Consider the following 18,728-nt stretch of genomic DNA (forward strand, 5'->3'; position numbering starts at 1 on the left):
CTGTCAACCTGCAGCCCTCCTCGTCATGATGTCCTGAACCCTGCTTAGTGGAGTATGAATAGCTATGAATGAAAAAAGTATTTCACTGGTTTCTTTTTATTTGCTTGGAGACGAGCCATGAGGCTGAAATCTTTTACACAGTGTAACATGTAGCAGATCAGAAGCAATAAGATAGCAGCTGATAGATCCAGATTACGGGTGAGCTGTGGAGGTAATAAAGTCAATGACGGAGAAAAAAAACGAGCTTAACGTGCAGGTCATTGCTTACTTCTAGTGGCTGAGGAATGAAATGTGTTCATTTAAATAAAATGGGACTGGGATTTTAATCTTTCACGACTTGATTTCCCAGAACAAAAACATTGTCTGAGTCACTTTTGAGCTGTAAAGGGCCTCTAACTTTGATCAAGCTCTGTAAAGTCATTTGATTACAAGATGCAGATGATTTCAGTGAATTTTATATATTGTAAAGGGAATTAGTAGCTTCCAAAATCAAAGCAAAACCCACAGTTCATCTTACACAGCAAAATTAATATAGAGTGTTCACAATACGATAAATCATTCACAGTCAGAGCTACAATAGCAAGCAGTAGAAGAGCGCCTTAATTTCTGGGTACTTTCTATTGTAGAAATAATCATATTTGCACATATACCAAACTGAATATAAAAAGAAAAAAATCAGGGTCTCTCTAGGAGATATTACCAGTATTAGTATGCTGCCACAGAAAAGCTGATGCCATAAAACTACAAAAGCAGTCAAAGTAAGTACTCAGTGCTGCATGTCTCACCAGTCACAAAGTGCTGGTAGTCCAGCTAAAGTTTGTGTAAGTTGTGGTTATTCTCTCCTTTAGGGAAGCTTGCCAAAACCTCTCTTTTCCTTCTGAATATTGTGTATTACACAGTCAGCCAGGGCAGTACACAGAGGGGCCATGTCGCTGCAGTGCTTTTGCTGCAGAGCCCTAAGAGCTGGAGCTGCTCTGGCATTGTTTTCCCCTGGAGAACGCCCATCACATAAGTGACGCACACTTGAGAGGTCAACAGAGGAGATGTAGCAAGGCAGAGGTTTCTGGAGCAATGCTGCCATGGTTGCAACTTGGTCCTCTTCTGCTCAAGAGAAGGATGTTTATGTGCAGAAGAGAACATAGGAATAGAGGCTGTGGTGCCAGAAAGAGCCTCACAAGCAGGGAACTTGACTTGTTGAGGTATTACTCACTGAATCAAAGCTTATGTTGAATGCACATGTAAGTCACAGTCAAGAGAAGACAGTGTAAGAGTCTGGTTGAATATCTGTACTGCATCACTTAGTGCTAATCTAGGGAGAGAAAAAAGGTGCTAAATCACACCTGGCCATGATTCCTGGATTTGCAACTTGATTTACAAAACAAGAAAATACCTGCTCTCAGTTTTGTAAGCCTGTATCTCTGGCACTGCTTTTGTTATTGCTTGTGCTGGGATTGTTCTTCTTAGGGCTGCAACCCTCAGACCATTGCATGAAAGCATATATCTTAAGAGACCATCAAATCTCTTAAGTCAAAGATCAAATTCTTAATGTTTTTTCTAGGAAAAGTCTGGGTTGTATTGTGAAACATCCAGAAATTGTAGTGCAGATGAACCATTTGAAAAGATTTCTTTACCTTTTGGCATCTTCCACACAGACTAAATCCCTATATCCTCAGGTTATTCACCCTGTCTGTCTTCCCCATGCAGTTTCTCTTGGAGGAAGCATTCAAAGTTTGTCCTAAAGGTTCATGTAGTCTTTCTGTTCAAGTTAAATACACCCATCAGTAGCCATACTTGATTGCTGAAAGAAATGGTTGCCTATTTCTTGTATATCATGATACACAGAGAGATTACAGGCTGCAGAAGCCATGAGTCTAACGGTACTGAGGACGTAGTGAAGTTTCATTATATTAAAATCTGAATTTTCATGGTGCCAGATCACTTGGAAGAAATTAACTTCTTTTTAAAATACGATTTTTAATAACCAAATGTGATTTCTTAGTTTTCAAAATGATGGGCTTCCAGGGAAGCAGAACTGTTTACACAGTTCAATCATTCGTTTTTGAAAACAGTAATTATTATATTATATGATCAGTAATCAAAATAAGTTGTGGTACACTAGTATTCATATCATCATCTCAAAGATGGCTTCCTAAATTTTATGTGTGCTGGTTACCACTGTGACCAAGACTGGGGGTTAAGTTGGGACTGTTAGTGTTAAAAGCAATACTTTATATCTTGAACGAAAAATTGTGCAGCTGGAAGATGTGACAGATATAATCCCATGTGCAGGGAACACAGAGCAATACAAACAACAATGCTGCAGCCAAGGGGGTTCACATGCATGCAGATTAGCAAAGGGAGGCACAAATGGTGTTTTCAAATGAAAGAGCTGGGACTGGGACTAAGTGATTACAGAAGCAAAGGGTAACTCCTCTAAGCAAAGCTAGAAGCACCTGGTCGAATGTTGCAGAGAATTGCTGGCCTTTGGATGGAGCTGCCAGTGGTGAAGCAAGTACCACAAATGCAAAAACAACGTTACTGAGATAATACAGTATTTCTATCTTTCAAAAGGAGAAGAGGTATGCATTGAGTAGCACCAGCTTTAATAGGCCATCTCTATCATTTTAATCATACTGAAATCCCTCCGTCAGATCCCTCAAATAATTTTCTAAGATTTTCTAGACTTGCCCATTGAAAAAAAATCAGTGCCTCCAGCATGACTTTGCCTTTAAAGCACTTGGCACTACTGTCCCTGGTGGGAATGTTTGCCTGCTATCGTCCGTGTGCGCATCATTTGGTGGGAGGATGTGTACGCTCCGCGTTATGTAAGGTGCCGCATCATGTGAATAATGGAAGTGCTCAAGGAAAGCCCTTTTGCCTAGCTATTTTTGGAACTCACTGAGCGAGCTCAAACACGAGTTTCATTGTGAAAAACAGGAATCCGAGTCTGACTGGCTTTTTCTCTCTCTCTCTTGTCTTGCTTACTTAACAGATTAAAGAGCATGTAGCTTCTGCTGTAGATAAGCACCCTAAAGATACTGTGGTTACTTTTATTTCTCCAGGGCAATTGCATTAGCACTTTAATGTAACTGTGCAGAAAAAAGCCAATAGGAGATAAATACACTAAAACGATCATTTAGCTTGAAGTTATAGTCCCACATACAACTGAAATGAATATTTAGCTGTAGTTAAAAAATAGACACAATTCATTGCATCATGTTGCCATGTCACTTTGTGGCTTCATCTGAATGTCCTTGTCTGTCTTTTTATTGTGAGCATGAATAGGCTAGGAATGGCCCTAGTTAATATCAGTATAAATATGTGTATTTTTTATAAAATGGACATACCACATTTACTTTAAACATTTAAACAAAAGCATCATCTCAAATTTGAAAATTATCATTATATAAATCCTTAGTCTAGCTCTAGGCACAAGTCTAGAGACAGGAGTACCCAAAGAAAGAGCAACCTGTAGGAAGAAAAGCAGTTCAGCCATGGGGGTGGTATCCAAGCAATGGATCAAAAAATTCTAATAAGAGCAGTCTGACCAGATGGAGCAACTAATCTTACTGGAAATGTAGATTTTTCAATGAAAAGCAAACACAGACAAAGAAACAGGGGAAGAGAAAAAATGGGTTTTCTAGTGTTCTGTTTACAAGTGTAATTGAAAGTGAAATGAAAGCTTTTCCCTCCCTTATTGGAGGAGGGAAGGTTAAAAATTCTAAACAAATATCTGTATTTTATGTGATTTACTGCCTCAGACACAAAAAGATGATGGACTATGTGGGGTGGATTTTTCACCCCAAACCAAGAAACAGAAGAGAAAAAGGGTAGTTTCATTTCAAGGGAGAGAATTCTGAAAGCCAAATAAATACCCTTAAACATTCTGTAATAAAAGGCAGACTAATTTATGGAAGATGTCACATGAGTTCCTGAGAAAGACCTCCACCTATCAAATCCCAGATATCTAAACAATAATTGAAGTGGGTAGAGTGCCAGTGCACAAGCTGGAGTAATGGAATCCAGGTACCAGAGTAGTAGAAAAACCAGGAGAGCAAAATCAGGAGAAAAAAATTGGAATTTCTGGGGAAAAAAAACCCTGAACAAACAGCATCAAACCAAACCAAAAAGAAACACAACAAACAAACAAACAAAAGAAACACACAGAAATTGATGATAGGGAAACCATGCCCAGTCTAGAAAGGGTGGAAACTGGAGAAGTGGATAACTGGTGGGGAGTAGGTAAGGCTGCAGAATGATGACTCTTTATACCCACTGAACTGATCAGTGGTACAACAATGAGTACTCTGTGGGACACAGGACAGATATTCAAACTGTAGGGACCAGGCATGGCACCAAAGCAGCAAGCAGGACATGTTACAGTATAATGACTCATGTTGGCCAGCTTACAAATACTTAAGCAAATTATTCCTTAAGGTTAAATAAGATAGGAACAGGACATAAACTACAGAACATCACTATTACAGTATTTCCAGTCTGGGGTGATGGAGTGACTGTGTGCTGTGTCACCTGGGACAGGTAGACTGGAAAAGTCAGATGGAGTACTGGATAAAGTTTTTTCTTGTTTGCTCAGTAGCGGAACTTTGCTTTAGAAACTGAGTCCTCTCTTGTACCTACCCAGCATGCCATGGCTAAAAGGATCAGCCCTGAACTGACAAGCCTTAGGGACTGAAGTTTGCACTTCACTTGAGTGAGTTTGTCCTGGTAGTTACTCATGAACAGCAGGAGACATGCCAAAAAGGAACGCTGCAGTTTTCCAGCTCATGAAAGGTACTCTCCAGCTGGGTGCAAATGTCTTATTTCTTATTATACCTAGGGGAGAGTGCAAACTGAAAATAGGGCAGAGGAAGTTAGAAAGAGACAGGATATGGTGTTCTTATTTTTGCAGCTTTAAAGCAACAAGAAGTAGCTTTTCAAGAACGATCTGCCACAGGCACCAGCTTTTGTTTTCCAGATAATTTTAGAAGATGGTGATTCTTTCATTGGATGTGTTCTGGCCCACCTCATTTAATGGAAAAAAAAACCCCAAAACAGTGAAAAAATTGTCAAATATGTGTTAATGATAAAAAAAATAAAGAAAGTAGACTTCAGAAGGAGTATGTTTAACCTAAGTCGCCCCTACCCAAGACTCCAGAAAGAGAGCGAAAAGCCATCGTAGTCCCGAGATACAGGCTTAGGCAGCACAAGAGACAACTTTGCCCCAAATTGGTTCCTACGTTCTTTCATTGTAGGTAGCTCACCTTTATTCTTTCCGTGCCCAGAGTCAGGACCTAGGCCTTGATCTCAGGCTGCTGTGATGGCCAAGTCCTCTTTCCAATGAAGGAAGTGAAGACACCAGCAGGAGAACAGTTTCTGATCCATCGTTGCTGGGGGTCTGTCGTGATGCTTCATATCAGTTCTAGTTCTGTCCCGAGCCTCATTTTCAACAGCGAAGTATTTCAGTGTTATTAAATATAAATTAGTATTTCTACAAGAGAGTGAAGGGGTCGAGCAGTTAGAGCCAAGCATAATGCAGGCTGAGAATGCCAGCACTCTGTATCTGTGTATTCCTACCCTCACTAGCAGCCGTGCTCACCCTGTGGATCTCCAGAGCATACTACACCAGTTGTATCAAATTACATGGTAAATTGGTGAGATGGGCAAGTGTTCAGTAGGATCCATGAAATGCATATTTACATCTGACCCAATTAATCCCGTTCTCCACAGGGGATAGAAGCTGCTATTTGAATGTAATTAATTGTGAAGCATTCTGTAATGATGTTGTCCAAATGACATTGTTCAAAACCAAATTGTATTAACTAGACTGCTGAAAGCTCATTCTCTCCTAAGCCTGAAAAACTTCATGGGTTCCAGTAAAATCCAGTTTTTACAGTACTTTTAAAAAAGTTATGTTGAAGCCATTTATTTCTCCATCTTTTTTTTTTTTCCTGAGGGAAAACAGCCTTGTTTATAGTCATTCATGTTCAAGTTGACAGCTTTTCTGATGGCAAACTGATCACTCAGAGCCTGATTCTGACACATGTGGCTTGATTTAACGATCAGATGTGTTTATTTCTCGTGATCCACTGCTGGAGAAAGATGATATTTACTGTAATACAATAATTTGTAGTTGGGTATTTCTCTTGTGGTCTGATACTTTAATTCTTTTGATTATTTGTTTGTTTTTGGGGTTTTTTTTTTGTATTTTTTGTGGGTTTTGTTTTTTTTGTTTGTTTTATTTTGGGGGGGCAGGGGGATAACACTAATCTTGCACTCCGTGTTACTGGGAGTAGATGGATAGGTGAGGAAGGAGATTTTCTTTTCTATAACATGAGGAGGGGGCTAGGGCTACACCTTGAAACCCTACATATTCCAAGCACTTGTTGCTGACTTGTTGCTGTTATCCCCACAGAACAGCGAAATCACCACATGAATCCAGGCCAGATGATATGGCCGAAGTGACCTCGTTTAATCACCCATACCTTTTATAGCATGGTTCACAAAAGAGGAATTACATGATTGGCCTATTGACCCACCACCTCTGAAGGTGATAGGTTGAGCAGTAAGACACCCATTTCCAAATATTATTCTCACAAGACTGAAAACAATTCCACTGTTCTCACAACAACCTGCAGGTGCAGAAATGGTTTACATTCCCTCAAACTGTTGTCTATCCAATTTGCATGAGAACGAAAGCTTTCACAGAGAAGCTGTGGGAAGCTGGATTTCTCTAACTGCTTTCTTATGAGAAAGAAAAATTTCACAGGAAAATTCCTCTGCTAGCCCTTGCTAGCATCCACACTGACTCTTGCCAGAGTCCTCACAAAGACTTATTTAAAGTTGGGAGCACCTGAAAACTCCATGCCAAGCCCAACCATAAGTCACTAAGAATTTACCCGCTTCCACTCTCTGTGATTAGACTCTCTCAATGGTATCTCAGAGCTGTCCTAATAGCTCTTCCCACACTATACATCTTTGCTAGAGCTGGATCAATGTCAAGAAGGACTTACTATTGAAAAGCTCCATTTTCCAGTGGCTGGTTGAATATATCTGGCATACTGAGTATGTCAGAGTGTTTTTAGCTCCCAGAGAAGCAGATTGAAAAGGTCAGAAAAGGCTGCAGTGTTTGCAAATACACATGAAGTTCCAGAAGTCCAGAATCCTACCTGTGAATTTCTGCATCGATCCTGTAGCTTCTCTCTGGCAAGGACATAGCTTTTAAAGTAATTTAATTTCTGACTTGTATATGTAATTTTTCATGCAGTTACTGTGTGTGTGTTTGTACATACAAATAATCTACCTGCCTAAGTGCAAGTTTTTTACCAAGGGTCCAAGGTTTTATTTTCTCTGCAATAACATGACAAGACTCTTAGGAGACATGACACCCTTGTTTTCATGCTTCACCTCACTCTCTTCAAGTGGTTCTCCATGTAGTTTTCCAATATAACCCTTTCTGCTAGTCATGTGGAAGTGCTCTGCCTGACTCATTAATTTTTCTGTTAAGCCTTCCCAAGCCTGCTGGTGGTAGAAACTTGCTTTCAGGTTCTCTGTAATCTTCATCTGTCAGAAGAGAAACTACTTTAGAATAGAGATCACAAACTTCGTTTGTTAGAGATTATCTGAGTTGCACAAATGTGAGATCTTGCACACCATTCTAGTAAAGAAGGTTGCACATTTCCTCTTCAGGGTGTAAAGTCTTACAGGCATCTGCAAGTAGCAGCCTTGGCACTCTCTAGCACAAACTTTCCATGAAATTTATCTATCTGTGTCTGTTAGCTTATGCCAGCTTTCTTTTTGACTTCTGCAGTGGGGTCAGACACCAAGTCTACTCATTTGCCCCATCAGCAGAATTTTCATCTTCCAGGCTTTTTTTCTGTCCTGATCCTCACAGGCAACAGAAATTCTAGCAAGTCTGATCAAGTGTGATGCCACTACAGGCTGGTGAGATAGAGAGAACTTGTACATCACAGGATGCTCTTTTACAGTCCTTCATATCTTCTGTCTGGAAGAACTTCAAGGTCCTAATGCTCTTTTTTCACCGTGACATACCTAGTTAGATGAATTAAGGTGTATTTGTCTGGTGCAAGTGTTTCACTGCGTGTCCAGAATGCGTGCATATACACCAGTGAGTTCATAATCAAGTCTTCTGAAAATTGCTATGTGCTCTTGTTCAGTAATTTTCCTGCCCTACTAATCGACTATATATGTTTTACTTATAACTTTCCAGTGACTCTTGCAGAAGACAATGGCCTTTCTTTCAAGATTTGCAAGCTCTTGCCCCATCCTTTCCAGAGGAACAGTGGCAAATTATGCAGCTATTTGACTGCAATTTCCTTGTTTGACCATAATGTCAGCTAATCTTCCATCAGACAGGTCCCTCTTGGGGTACGGACAAACACCTCCAAGGCATTTGTTTTGGAACACATACTTGTATGTGTGTGTGTGTCCAAGACAAAAAAGCAGAGGAGGCATAACTCGTTTTAGATATTATTTTTCCTACACTAGCTTTACATTGCATTTTCCCATAGAGGTCTCTGGATTTCTTTTGTGTCTGTCTACATAGTAATTGCCAGTTTCCCCATGTATTGGCATATTCTGCCATGCCTCGGCTTCAGCTTTCCTGAATTTGTTAATTCTAGCTCTCCTTTTGAGCATCTTACATTTGGGTATCATGCTTCTCACTCCAGGTAGCCTCACCAATATTTCTAGCCATGAATTCTCTGGCAAAACTAAAGAGGATTAGGTTTTTTAAAAATTTATCTTCTACTTTCAAAATTATTGTTCTATATAGCTTCTTTTTTTAATTACTTCTCATCTCTTTCCTACCAAGCATGAGCTTAGATGCTTGTCCTAGTTTGCAAATCTGTTTTTTGGTTTTTCAACCTACTCAATGTGTTTTTCATGTAGCGTTTGTTTTCAGCTTTACCTTTCTACCTAGCAACAGTCTAATTTCTTGTCATGGACCCCATAAAACTGGATTCCTATCAGAAATAAAATATATCTCTGTTACAGATTATTTTTTGAAATGCTTGTAAACAATTGTTTTAGTAATGCCTATGGAAATTCAATAACATTGAATTTGGATTCTCATTTTCAGGTTTACATCTTAGGAAAAACAGACTTGTCACCTTTTCAAGCTAAACATGCTGCATCATAGTCATAAAGCACAGCACAGGGATTTGGTAGGAACATTTATTTGGGTCATTATCCAGACTTTTAAGTTAAATAGCCAGTGTAGCTTTGAAATTCATGAGGCAGTTGTTCAGCAACTGGCCGCATCTCCTTGCTGTGGGAAGCTCCATCTGGAGCTTACAAACTCCAAGAAGGCTGTCCTGTATTGGGCCAGGGCTCTGCCTTGCACAGGAAGCTCTGTGTGACAGCAATGTGTCCTTGATGCATTCTCCTGGGCTGCAGGACTTTGCAGCTCAAGGACTCTCTAAACCAGAGGTGGTATTTTTGTGATGAGCAGCCTTTTCTGTTTAGGATAGAGCAGTCAGTTCAATGTGATTATTTATGAATTATTAAAATACATTTCTAAAACTTGCTATGAGTTGTTCTTATTAAGTCTGCAGTGCTTGTGGCACTAGGAGTATGTATGGCCACTGGAGCCAACAGGAGTGAACGCTGGGAGGGAAAAGGGTATTGCAAGTGGAGGAAGATCTTGTGTGACGTGAATTCAAAACCAGAAATAACCAAAGCTGTGCATTTGATGACAGCAAACAGGATGACTAATGGTTTTGCAAACTGTAGTGGATATTTGCAGCATTCAGTGGGTATTTGTCATGAGCAAAGTAAACCTGGGTTCAGTGACTGGGCCTGCAAGGAGGGCAGTGTTGAAAGAGACAGGAGGGCAGGTAGTTGTGCTAGGTTTTTTTCCTTATCTGATGTATTTCTGTTTGCACAATTACACAAACAAGAGCAGGAACAAATTCAGCACATTTGGGGATTTAGAATAAGACAATTTCATTCTGCCATTTCAGGTTTCTCAGATGGTGATTGGGGGGCGACTGGTGGTCCTTAGCCCATGCAAAGAAGGAAAAGGAATGGGGAAAACAAGATTATTTGCTCTCATAATTAAAAACATTAAAAAAGAAAATCATTAAACACTAAGTCAGTGCTGCTGTTCCAAATCTTCACCTTGGCTTCAGATTTTATGTGAAAGCAATTGATTATCTAGCTGTTGCAGTTCTCTTTTAAAATGTCTTTGAGAAGTGCCATTTTGTTCCTTACCTTGAAGATGTCCTAGATTTGTCTGTCATGAGCTCTGGTGGAGTCAGTTTTGTGTTTTTTGCTAATGGGTTGGTCTTTTATTATTCTGCCCTTACTGTTATCTGTGCTGGATGTTCATGCAATGGAGACACAAACTATACTTTTTTCATAGGGACCAAACAGGAGTGTGAAGAAAAAGTAATAAAAAGTCCAGAGAGGGTAGCTTTTTTCAGGCACAGAAAATGTTGTCTTGCTTCCTAAATGTAAATACTCCTTTTTTTCAAGTTTGCACAAAGGATGTTTTTCCCCAAATACATGACAGCTCTTTTAAGATGCTCTGGTGCTGTATGCTGCTGTTCTTTTACTTCTAGATACTGGGGATGCCTGTTTATGTTGCCTGTCTCTTATTTGCTCTTTGATCTTTGTTCACTTTCCCTTGTGGCTTATATCGTGTTATTTTGCTGTAAAAATAATCTATTTAACTTTTACTTTTTGATGCATGGAAACTGATGCTTTTGTCACACTTCTCTGTACCATTACTGCTTTCCTCTTTGTTTGGTGAGTTCTCTTGTGGGTATTTGTGTAGCTGGGGTTGAATATCAGGCTTATATCATGACAATGGATCTTTATTATCAGATGCTGTATTTGAATCTAACAGCTGCTATTTAATGAATATTTTTTGAGCCCCATGTCAAGCTTAGTGATGTTTTTATTGCATGTGGCATCCCAGCCAGTGTTCTCAGAGTCTCACTTTTTTTTCCTGTCACTGCTGTATATTCATTGCTGCCACACCTGACTCTTGTGAGTCTGTCAAATATTTGCCTCCTTCAGCTATGAAACCAGAACCCTGTTCTCCCACGGTGAGGTCTTACTCATCTAAGGGGAGATAGAAAGGTATTTAGCCAAAAGCACTATACCCCAGGGGTACAAGGGTACCCAAAGGGTAATCAGTATGACATGGTGGGATGTAAATTTGGACCTTTCTTTTACCATAAGTCATCCCCTCTTGCCTTTGATTTCAGAGTAAAGTTGTCTTAGGAATTGGTACCATATGAATCTGGGGATCTTTTCTGCTGGCAGCTTTCAAACCTTTGAAGCAAAGAGGCTTAGACTTTAGCCTCTTTGCATTTTGAAAGCATTACAATTTAGAGGAAGATGTTTGGCCTGGGCGGTTATTGATTTCTATTTTATTCTTCAAACTACAAGCACAGAATTGTAGGATGGCAGGGAACAGGACCAGTAGAGCCCTTGAGAGCCAGCTGGCAGAGCCAGCACCAGGCAGTACACTGGACAATTTACAGTTGCTGAAAATATTAATCAGTACTGTTAAACATTCTTCTGTAATATGCCAAATATATCAGGAGTGAGTTTAAGAGAGATTTGTCAGGGGTTGCTCCTCAGGGAGACTGTGAGCTGAATTACATCTCTTTGTGGATATGCTGACCCATAGCTGACTGTTTCTGATTTACACCCTGTAATTCTCTTTGACTTGCAAGTATTTCTGGAACAAAGGTGAGTGAAAAAGTCTCTGAACAATTATTTACCATTCTGGACAGGAATAGTGATAGGCTCTTTCTGTCCTAAGAGTGTTTGGTTCCCCTTCCTTCTGCAGCAACACAGCTGCAGATATGCTGCTGAAATACAGCTACACAGGTTTGTATTTATAGCACATGCCAATCTTCTACTGAGGTGTCTGCTTTTTTTCTCTTGGACCTCATTCTTTTTTAGTTGCACTTCACCCTTTAGCCTGTTTTAGAGGCTGCCCCTGGCTTTAACTTCTGTCTGGACTGAAGAAGCAATTTGTCGACATGCAGATGAGGAGCCAAGATTAATCCAATACTTATTTTGACAGAGATATATAACCCATAAATGTATTATATAGTCTAAAAACAACCTGCCTGAGCAATTAGCTCAGTAATCAGACATTTTAAAACAGTGGCAGAAGAGCAGAGCTATGAATTATAATGCATAATGATTTATTTTATTTAATAGAAAAGCATGCAGAATTTTAATTACAATCAGGAGATTTTACGTTTGCTGCAAGTACTTATATGGGTTGCTAATGTGACAACGGTGGTATGACAAGGAGGGACCACACAAGGTGAGACTTGAAAACTGGCAGATAGGAATACAGAGACTATTTCATTTCAGGTCTGCAAGAGAACACATTTCTGAAATGAATATGTGACAAGAGGGAAGTATTGGATTTCTGTGTGAGGAGCTGACAAGTCAGACAAACAGCAGCCATATATTATCTGTGATGGTGAAAAGATCACATCACTTATAACCTTTGAAGCAACAGGAAAACTGAACGCAACATCATTTTATAATGATCTAAGAGAGAGCCTTCTCTTTTTTTTCCTTCCCTGGTTATATATAGCTGTTAGAGAGAGCCCTGCTGAGTGGAAAATGGAGCATATGATCAAGGGCAGTCCAGTGAGTCAATTTACTGACTAATACTGTAGATTATCATGTCAAATATATAGCACCCACAGTATGAGCAATAATGAAGCCTAGTTTATTTCTTTCCTGCAAATTGAAATGAAGATGTGATTGGAATTGTCACACCTTGGATATATGAGCCAGATTCTCCTAATCATCCAAAACCAATTGCCTTATTCTTTATAGTGACATTTATTTTAGGACCCATTCCAAAACTGGCAAGCTGAAACCATCTATTTAAATGTGTCAAACACGTTTAAAATATCCTGTAGACCACTGTCCCCTCAGGTGATGGTTCAATGGTCTCACACTTTGAAATACCTGCTCCCTTCAGACCCAAAGAAGGGATAACTCAGCCTTTCATCCTGTGGGAAGAAATCATTCAACACAGCACCATGCAGAGACACTCTAAATGAACTCCAGTATCAGCAGTAAAAAGCTGTGAAGCAAACAGGGCAGAACGCTCGTGGAAACCCCAAATGGCCATTGAAGGGAGCCTTTCCTTGCCTTGTTTTCTATTTTCCTGTGTCTCAGAGTGTCAGTGAACAATTATGAGGGGGATATTGCCAATATTGTGCAGTCTCCTTGGGCCAAACTGAACACTGCCTGAAGAGAAGGTACAGTTAAGAAACCTGGTAAAAATTCCACTCCAAACAGAAGGAGTTAATTTTAATTTAGCTGTACAATACCAGACTTCTTGTATTTTACTGGTGTCAAAGCTGCACGTGAAAGTCTGATTGCCTTTGGGTCTGTCAAAATTTGAGCATGAGCAAAAGCTTAGGGAATCAACATTTGAATTGCAAATCACTGCCATTCCTTCAGGGTTAAGAATTATAATCAATGTTATTGATTTCTAAAGTCCTTTGTCTAAGAATAAAGATGAGTAACTGAAGAGACATTTACTAACTGCTTGCTAACAGTAAGTCACAAAACCCAAATATTGCATGTCTGTTAAGTATAATTTCCTGAATCTGGTGAGTAAACTTTTACAGAAATTAGCACAGTGTTATAAATTTAGCACATATAAGGAAAAGCAGATGGTACTGCTGTGATTGGACATGTCATTGGAGTATTCCAGAGCATGCCAAGTCTTTAATCTATTACTATTTGCATATACTGCCACATTACTCAGTTTTCAGTAGACTAGGACAGCATGTGCTATGCACAAACAACTCTTTCTTTCTGAGCTTTAAACCTAGAATAAAAATGAAATTCCATTTGCTGGTTTTTCAGCACTCGTGATCACTTTCCAAAGCTTCCAAAAGGTTCATGTTGCACGTTCTGGGCAGTCAGAATACAGTCACATTGCTGTGTTACATGGGCCCACACACTCAGTGATCTTCAGCTTTCTGTGCTTGTGATGGGACAGGCCGTGTGTCATGAACAGAAGATCAAATGAGGAGCATCATATTTCAAAATGCTTTATGGTATGGGAAACTCTTTGAGCAATTATCAACTCAGTGGATACCCAAAAGCAGAAGGTTTTAATTAGAAAAAAAAACAAAAGAAAAGAAAACAAAACTTATTTCCTGGCTATTCTTAAAAAATAGAAAAACAACTCTCAGTTTAAAGGTGGTCTTGGCAAGGTGGAGTTCTACTTTTATGGCTTGCCTTTTCTTTGGAGGAAGATAATTTAGCTGCAAAGAGCAGAAAGGGCCAGAGCACATAGGACTTAAGGAAGGAACTGAATTTTGCAAGCAGAAGGTATAGGCCACATATAAGGAAAAGACTGAGGATGAAAGCATCAAAGAGGAGGTAGGCAAAAACAGGTCTGGGAATTAGTGGGGCAAAATGTGTGATAGAGAAAAAAGTTAAAAAGGAGTTAAGAAGAGAAGAGACAGTTGCAGAAATAAGAAGACAGGGAAACAGAAGACCAGGGGTAGATATCAACCTGCCTGTGTTTCACATTAGGGTTTCTAAGACCCCATTCATATTTCTAGCTCAGAGGACAACAAATCAGTTTAATGCCCACCTACTGTAACTGCACAGCATGTGTGATATCCTACTGTGCAGTACTTAGGTTGTCACCAAACACCTCATCTTGTCTGGTCTGGGCAGAATGCTCCTGCCTGGTGCTCATGATGCTCTTGTATGTTCAGTGAAGAAGAAACCTGTGCTGCAAGGTCTCCCTTTCTCTCAGGGGGCTCTTGCTTTGCTTCATTCCTTGGCTTATTGGTATATTTTCTGAATACAATCCTTCCTCTGGTGTCATCCCTTCTCAAAGCTGGAACCTCAAGGTCAGGAGGTTGTAGGCAGTCACGGTGAGTCCTGACCTCTTCCATGTACCTAATGACAGGCTTCTCCAGGGCTCTGGCACTGCAAACACTGGTTTAGAATTACTCCAGGACATAAAAGATGAAATATACAACATGAACATCTCAGGAAGATGACTGGTATAGCAACCTTTTATTTTTGTGTTATTCTTGTGCGCTCTTTTAGATAAATTGATTGGGCATTTCTTCTCCTGTTTTCCTTGATATTCTTGAACAAAACTTGAGTTCACATAAGTATCTGAGATTTTCTCCCAAGAATACCCTTTCCAGTGCTATAGCCATTCTTCCACATTTCATCTGTGTGTACCTCTCAGTACTGACTTTCCTCATACACAGTTAAATCTCTTGTTTCAGGTTATTCTTTTATCAGTGTTGCCAAGTAATAAAAGGCCATCACCAGGAGATCTGTTGCTTAGCTACTGGCCTGGGCAGATGGTCCTTCTGGAGAAATGCCAGCACCCCACCAAAGAGCCTGTTTATGGACAGAGAGGGAAGGTTTAATGGCCCTTGCCCATGTGTTCTGTATCCTTGCTCCTCAGAACTACTGTGGGGGAAAAGCTAGCATAAAAGTTAGCCTTTTGAGAAATTACTAAAAATTAATAATTAATAAATGCTCTGGAGAGTGCTTCCAATCTTAAAATGGAATAAAAACATTCTCACTAGGTGAACTTGCCACTAACTAATGCCTTCAGGGAATACATTAGAGGACTAGATTAAGTAGATGCCCACATCTATATGTAGGTACAAATATCTCCATGGATGGGTGCATGCAGACTGTGTGACTGTGTACACTCTTGTGTCTGTGTCTGTGTGTGTGTAATACAGCAAAAGAAAACCTATCAAACCCATTTTAAATGAAATATTATTTAATTTCCACTATATGCATACTTCCAATGACCTTGTAGAAGTTGTGGATTTATTACTTATCAGATGAGAAAAAAACACCCCAACAATTCTGTGTAGAGATTGTACTGTCAAATTGCTATAGCATTGAGTGTCATCAATTTTTACCTCATGATGAATGTTCATTTTCCTGAGAATAAATAATATCAGAATTTTATAGAGCAATCCTCATAGAAGCAAATAAAAATGAAAATACAGAAGTCTATATGTGTAGTAAATTTCTAATACATTCAAGTAGTCAAGATGTTTCTAAGATGCAAAATTTAATTTTGGAAACAAGTTTGAAGGGCAGATAGCAGGCAAATATTTTGTTTAACTCAATGATGCTTTGGACCTATGTAAGAATAGCTAGAGAAATCTAGACTGAGATCTTGACTAACAACAAGAACTAAATTATGTGGAAAGCCAGAAAGTGTAACTTGTGTAATAGAAGATAAGAAAATAAAATCAACCCCAAAACGTTATTTATTGGAAGCCTAGTATTAAGAACTGATAACTGGAAAAGAAAGGCTTGTCCCTTCAGGAACAAAAACCACTCAAACCCAAAACCAAGGAAACAAACAAAAAACCCCCCATAGCCTTCCCCCCCAAATTTATAAAATTTGCATGTGAACACTTAAGATTATTCAAATATTCTTGACTATTTTTAGCTACAGAATTTAAATTATTAAAGTAATTTGCAATATTTAATTCATTTTGTTCAGTATTTGCATAAATTAAATGCATGAATGTCTGAGAAAGCCCTGGTAAACTCTGTCTGCATTTGCTGGGATTTGTTCTGGGTGTTTGTTGTAGAAAATGGCTTGGAGGAGAGAATCCACCACCAGAGAGGCAAAAAGCCTTTTCCTCTTCCTTCCCTTTGCCCATCTCCTTCCTCTGCCCCTTCCTGGCACCAAGCAGGAGACCTCAGCAAGGAGTGCAGATGCCACAGGTCCCAGCACTTCATCCCCATCCCTGGCCCAGGCAGGGAGGATGGTGCCTGCAGCGTGGGCTGCAGATCAGCCCCAAGAAGTGGGGGAGCTGAGGCAATCAAAACCTGAGCCATAAAACATCCCCAGCAATATACTGTTCTAGAGGGTAATCTGCATGACTCCAATCATGGGTGCTGTTTATGGGCCCTGTATGGCCTTTTTTTCTTTTTTAATTTTGACTGACTGGCTAATGAGGTACTCTGAAATGGCACAGCCACGGCACAGGAATGGTCTAGCAAAGTCTCCCAGGACAATTACAGTTAAGGCAGAGGCCACTGAGAAATTTTACAAAGGTGTGATAAAAATCATCGTCCCCAAAGTATTTAAATCTGCTTTGAGAAAAGGACCAGAGAACCTGATGTGAAAAATCCTGTGGAGTAGGATGCTGAGATATTCCTGTCTGTGACTGGGGTATTTGAGCGTGGGTGCCCCACCTGTTGTGGTGGCAGTTCCCCCACACCTGTCACACACCTGGGGACACTGTGTGCCCTTGTCCTGTGATGTTGGCCCTGCAGCAGGTTTCAGGGAGGGAGAGCACTGAAGGCTGAGGCTTGGGCTTGAAGACTGCTGCAAGGGGGCAGGTGAGAGTCTGCACATCTCTCCTGAGGCAGACATCTTGCAGAAAGCAGGAGAAAATGGAGTAAGTGAATTTTAGGTACATTTCCATTGATGTTTTAGGTTTTTGATCTTCTAAAAATTTAACAAATGTAGTCTTGCTTTACATTGTTTAGTTTGATGTGCCCATTAACAGATATTTCATGTTCTAGATGAAATAGTCACATTTCAAACGCCAGCTTTGCGTTTTACTCAGCCCTGCATGCAGACAGAATGAGCAGAAGTCAGTTGCCCTTTATCCAACATATTTCTGGTCAGAGCAGATTATCCTTCAAATCTAGGTCACTAACATATATTTGTCTGATGTAGAACAAAATAATGTGCCATTCCCACTGATACACTGGCCAACCTCTTTTTTTCTTTGGAGAGAGACTGGCAGAAGTTACCCAAGAGCAGTCAAATCTCCAGACTTTACTGTCCCAAGAGAATTTAATATCCAGTCAAATTATACCTGTAAGACTCACAGATCATCATATGTGGGTATTTTAAGGCATTACTTTCATTTAAAATAAAGGGGAACCAGGAAATCAAGACTGTGTCAGGAATCAATAATCTGGTTTTTTAGGAGGAATGACTCTCTATCATAACATTTATGATGCTTTGCAAAACAGTAGTTCATCTGGTTCTCCCTCCCCCAAAATTAACACATTAATTGTATTATATATAAAAATTGAAATTGAATAAGAAGTTTTCATTAATTTAGAGATTAAAGCCTTTCTTTATTAAAGAAAAAGGATTTTTTTTTTTTTAAGAAGCCAGTCACCCTTACCGACTGTATAATCCATATTATTAAACTAATTCTTGAAAAATTTAGATTCTACTTAAAGATATTTCAAGCCAGGAAAACATTTTTGCTCACAACATGTTTAAATTATGTTACTCTTTCAGTTGGATAATGTTCAATTCCTTCTTGAAAAGGGCGAAGCCGCATTAACTACTATTTCATTATTGCATTAGCAACAGTTCACTTGCTGTTCTTACAGACTGAGTAAGTAAATCACTCATGCTTCAGAGACTTTTCTGCTGTTTATTGGAAACAGGACATACTACTAAACACAGATTTCCAAAGCAAATCTAAATTTGTCCATTGGAAACCCTCACCAAAGACAACAATGACCAATTCCTCTTCCATTAATTAAAATGCCTTTTTATAATACAAGGTCTGTTTTACTTAGATTCCATAAGGCATGAGGGTTCAAATGAGACCAAAAGCAAACCTCAGTGAGCAGGAAAATTGCTGTTAAGAGAGGCAGAAACAGGGTGAATGCCCCTGTCACATGCAGAATCATGGGTCCTGATGGAGTGTCATCTTGCA

General features: G+C 39.6%; 1 protein-coding gene across 8 annotated transcripts in view; it reads left to right on the top strand.

Moving 5' to 3' along the window:
• GLRA2 (glycine receptor alpha 2) overlaps positions 1-18,728 on the top strand; it is a 121,765-nt gene that overhangs the window by 95,468 nt on the left and 7,569 nt on the right. For 2 of the 8 annotated variants that reach the window (XM_048286637.1, XM_048286660.1), the window contains one exon: positions 15,279-16,027. The exons of the other annotated variants lie outside the window; for them this stretch is intronic. In XM_048286637.1, coding sequence (XP_048142594.1) covers positions 15,279-15,425 — 147 coding nt within the window. In that variant the 3' untranslated portion in view covers positions 15,426-16,027. Of the gene's footprint in view, positions 1-15,278; positions 16,028-18,728 lie in introns of those variants that run through there. 8 annotated transcript variants of the gene reach the window in all.

This window comes from Corvus hawaiiensis, chromosome 2 (genome assembly GCF_020740725.1).
Source record: "Corvus hawaiiensis isolate bCorHaw1 chromosome 2, bCorHaw1.pri.cur, whole genome shotgun sequence".
Taxonomy (NCBI): Eukaryota; Metazoa; Chordata; class Aves; order Passeriformes; family Corvidae; genus Corvus; species Corvus hawaiiensis.